Source organism: Vombatus ursinus, unplaced genomic scaffold (assembly GCF_900497805.2).
Source record: "Vombatus ursinus unplaced genomic scaffold, bare-nosed wombat genome assembly UNPS02009975.1, whole genome shotgun sequence".
NCBI classification, from domain to species: domain Eukaryota; kingdom Metazoa; phylum Chordata; class Mammalia; order Diprotodontia; family Vombatidae; genus Vombatus; species Vombatus ursinus.
In genome coordinates this window covers 8112812-8115211 of record NW_020949753.1, presented here as the reverse complement: position 1 = coordinate 8115211, position 2400 = coordinate 8112812, and the positions used below count along the sequence as shown (strand labels likewise).

The 2400-nt window shown below is 39.8% G+C and overlaps 1 protein-coding gene across 2 annotated transcripts in view; it reads left to right on the top strand.

The window, feature by feature from the left end:
- The window catches only part of BMP3 (bone morphogenetic protein 3), a 33273-nt gene extending 31036 nt beyond the window's left edge, over positions 1-2237 (top strand). For both annotated transcript variants that reach the window (XM_027853340.1, XM_027853339.1), the window contains one exon: positions 2044-2237. In XM_027853340.1, coding sequence (XP_027709141.1) covers positions 2044-2235 — 192 coding nt within the window. In that variant the 3' untranslated portion in view covers positions 2236-2237. The remainder of the gene's footprint in view (positions 1-2043) is intronic.
- Positions 2238-2400: the final 163 nt, after the last annotated feature.

The window sequence follows — 2400 nt, the reverse complement described above, 5'->3', positions numbered from 1 at the left end:
TTGCATCTATATTTATATCTACATTTATGTACATATGTATATCTGTGTATATACTCACACATATACATATATATCCCAATTTATATCCCAATTTTGTGAGAAACTTAGAGTATTATCGATAACCTAGAAGCATTGATCAAGCATATACTCTGTGCCAAATACAATATTATGTGCTGCAGAAACAATGACAAAAACAAAACAATCCCTGCAACAAAGACCGTACATTCTTTTGGAGGAAGACGGCATGTGCATACAGAAAGAATATATGCAGAAGGAATACAAAATAAATAGAAAACAGATATAGGGAAGGTAGTAAGAAAGATCACTAGCAATTATGAGTGAGATGAGTGAGGGGAGATCAGGAAAGATGCTACAGTTGTGTGTGCCTTCTCTCTGAGATTACTTTCATTTACACTGAATTTATGTGTGTACAATTTTTTTGCACATTATCGCCCCCATTGGAATGTGAGCTCTTTGAGGGAAGGATTGGAGCGTTTGCCTTTCTTGTATCCACGATGCTTACCACATTGCACAGCACATAAAAGGTGCTTAATAAATGCTTGTTGACTGACTAACTTAGCAAAGGCTGAAGACAAGAAACCAGTAGTTAGAGAGAGATTGAAGATTAGAGAGAAGAGTGGGATGTTTGAGAGAGCAATCTGCTCAGTAAGAAGGAAGGGGATTAGATCAAGGGCACATGTTGAGGGATTGACCTTGGCCAGAAGGGCCTTCTCTTCATCAGAAAATCAGAAGATAGGAGGAGGGAGAGAGGATGATATAAAAAGGCTTTGAGATGAAAAGAAAGAAAGAATAGTACGTTCACGGTGAATGGCCTCAATTTTCTTAGTAAACTAAAAGGCAAGTTCCTCTGTTCAGCAGGTATAGGAGGCTTGAAGAGAGAAGAAAAGGATAGCCATAATTTCAGTGAGAAGTGGATAGAGAAATAAACATAGAGGAGTAAATGAACTGGCCCGGTTGAGATTAGATTACATAAATTGTCATGTACCCAATTACTTTGGTTGCATGACTTCTTCTAGATCCATTCATCAACACATGAACAGGAGCAGAGTATACCAAGGACCCAGGGTTGGAGCTGGCAAGGAACTCCAGAGTGGAGGACAATGTGAATTGAATTGGTTAACTATAGGATTGAGATTGGAAAAGGAGAAAAGTGAAGTCAGGGCAAGGGCAATGGCCTAAGAAAATGCTAAGGGCAAAGAAAACTTTGCCAAGTAATGGTGGCAAAGCGAGAGTTTGGAAGTGGCAGTGAGGGGTGATGAGCATTCCAACTCTCCCTTCATGACCACTATGGTGGGGAATATGAGCAAAGATACAACCATTGCTAGGAAGTATGGCCAGTGATGAAGTGTTCTCTAGAGAAAGCCAGATCTCTGGGAAAATAAGTAATAGGAGAATGAGAAGAAGAATTCTGGAATGAAGGGTAGTTTTTCATGGCAGAATAGGAATCCCAGTGGACATGGTGGAAGGAGTGGATGGAGTTGGACAAGGGGCCATAATTTAGATGGATAGAGATGGGGGAGGAGCTTTAACTCAGAGCAATGGCATTGCCGTGTGAACGCCAGAGGGATTGTGGACTCACATCTGAAGTCTTTGGGGCCTAACTGCACTATTTTCTAATCCATTTAAGCATAAGTATAAACTCTTCTTGATTCAGTACTTCTTTTAAAAATAATAACTCTACCAAAAAGCATTAGACCTGTTTCCAACTTTAGTAAGTGTAGTATATAAAACATGATTTGATGTTTCTTTGATCACACGCTCTTACATTGTTCTAGGATCATCATTATAAACTATACTATAGACATAAGTATAGGGGGTTATAAGAGATCATCCTGGGTGTATGACGGTCTTAGGTCATGTACTGGAAATCTGATGATCAGATGCCCAGTATCTAATATCTCACAGCTTACCTCTCTCTCCTAATAGTGGATTTACTTGATGATTCCGGCTAATCAAAGTTATACTATAATGTGATTCTACCTAACCTATGTCTATGTCTCCCCCCCCCATTTTTCTTTCCAGTCTCTGAAACCATCCAATCATGCCACCATCCAGAGCATAGTGAGAGCTGTGGGGGTCATCCCAGGGATCCCCGAGCCCTGCTGTGTGCCAGAAAAGATGTCTTCCCTCAGTATCTTATTCTTCGATGAAAATAAGAACGTGGTGCTGAAAGTGTATCCAAACATGACAGTGGAGTCTTGTGCTTGTAGATAACCTTTTGCAAGGGATTTTCTGAATGCTTAATTCAAGTAATTGTTTTTAATGGACTTTTTTTTGCACTGCCAATGCATTTCATTCCAAAAGATTTTTCTAAACAAAGGAGAAAGCAGAAAGAGAGAGAGAGAGAGAGAGAGAGAGAGAGAGAGAGAGAGAGAGAGA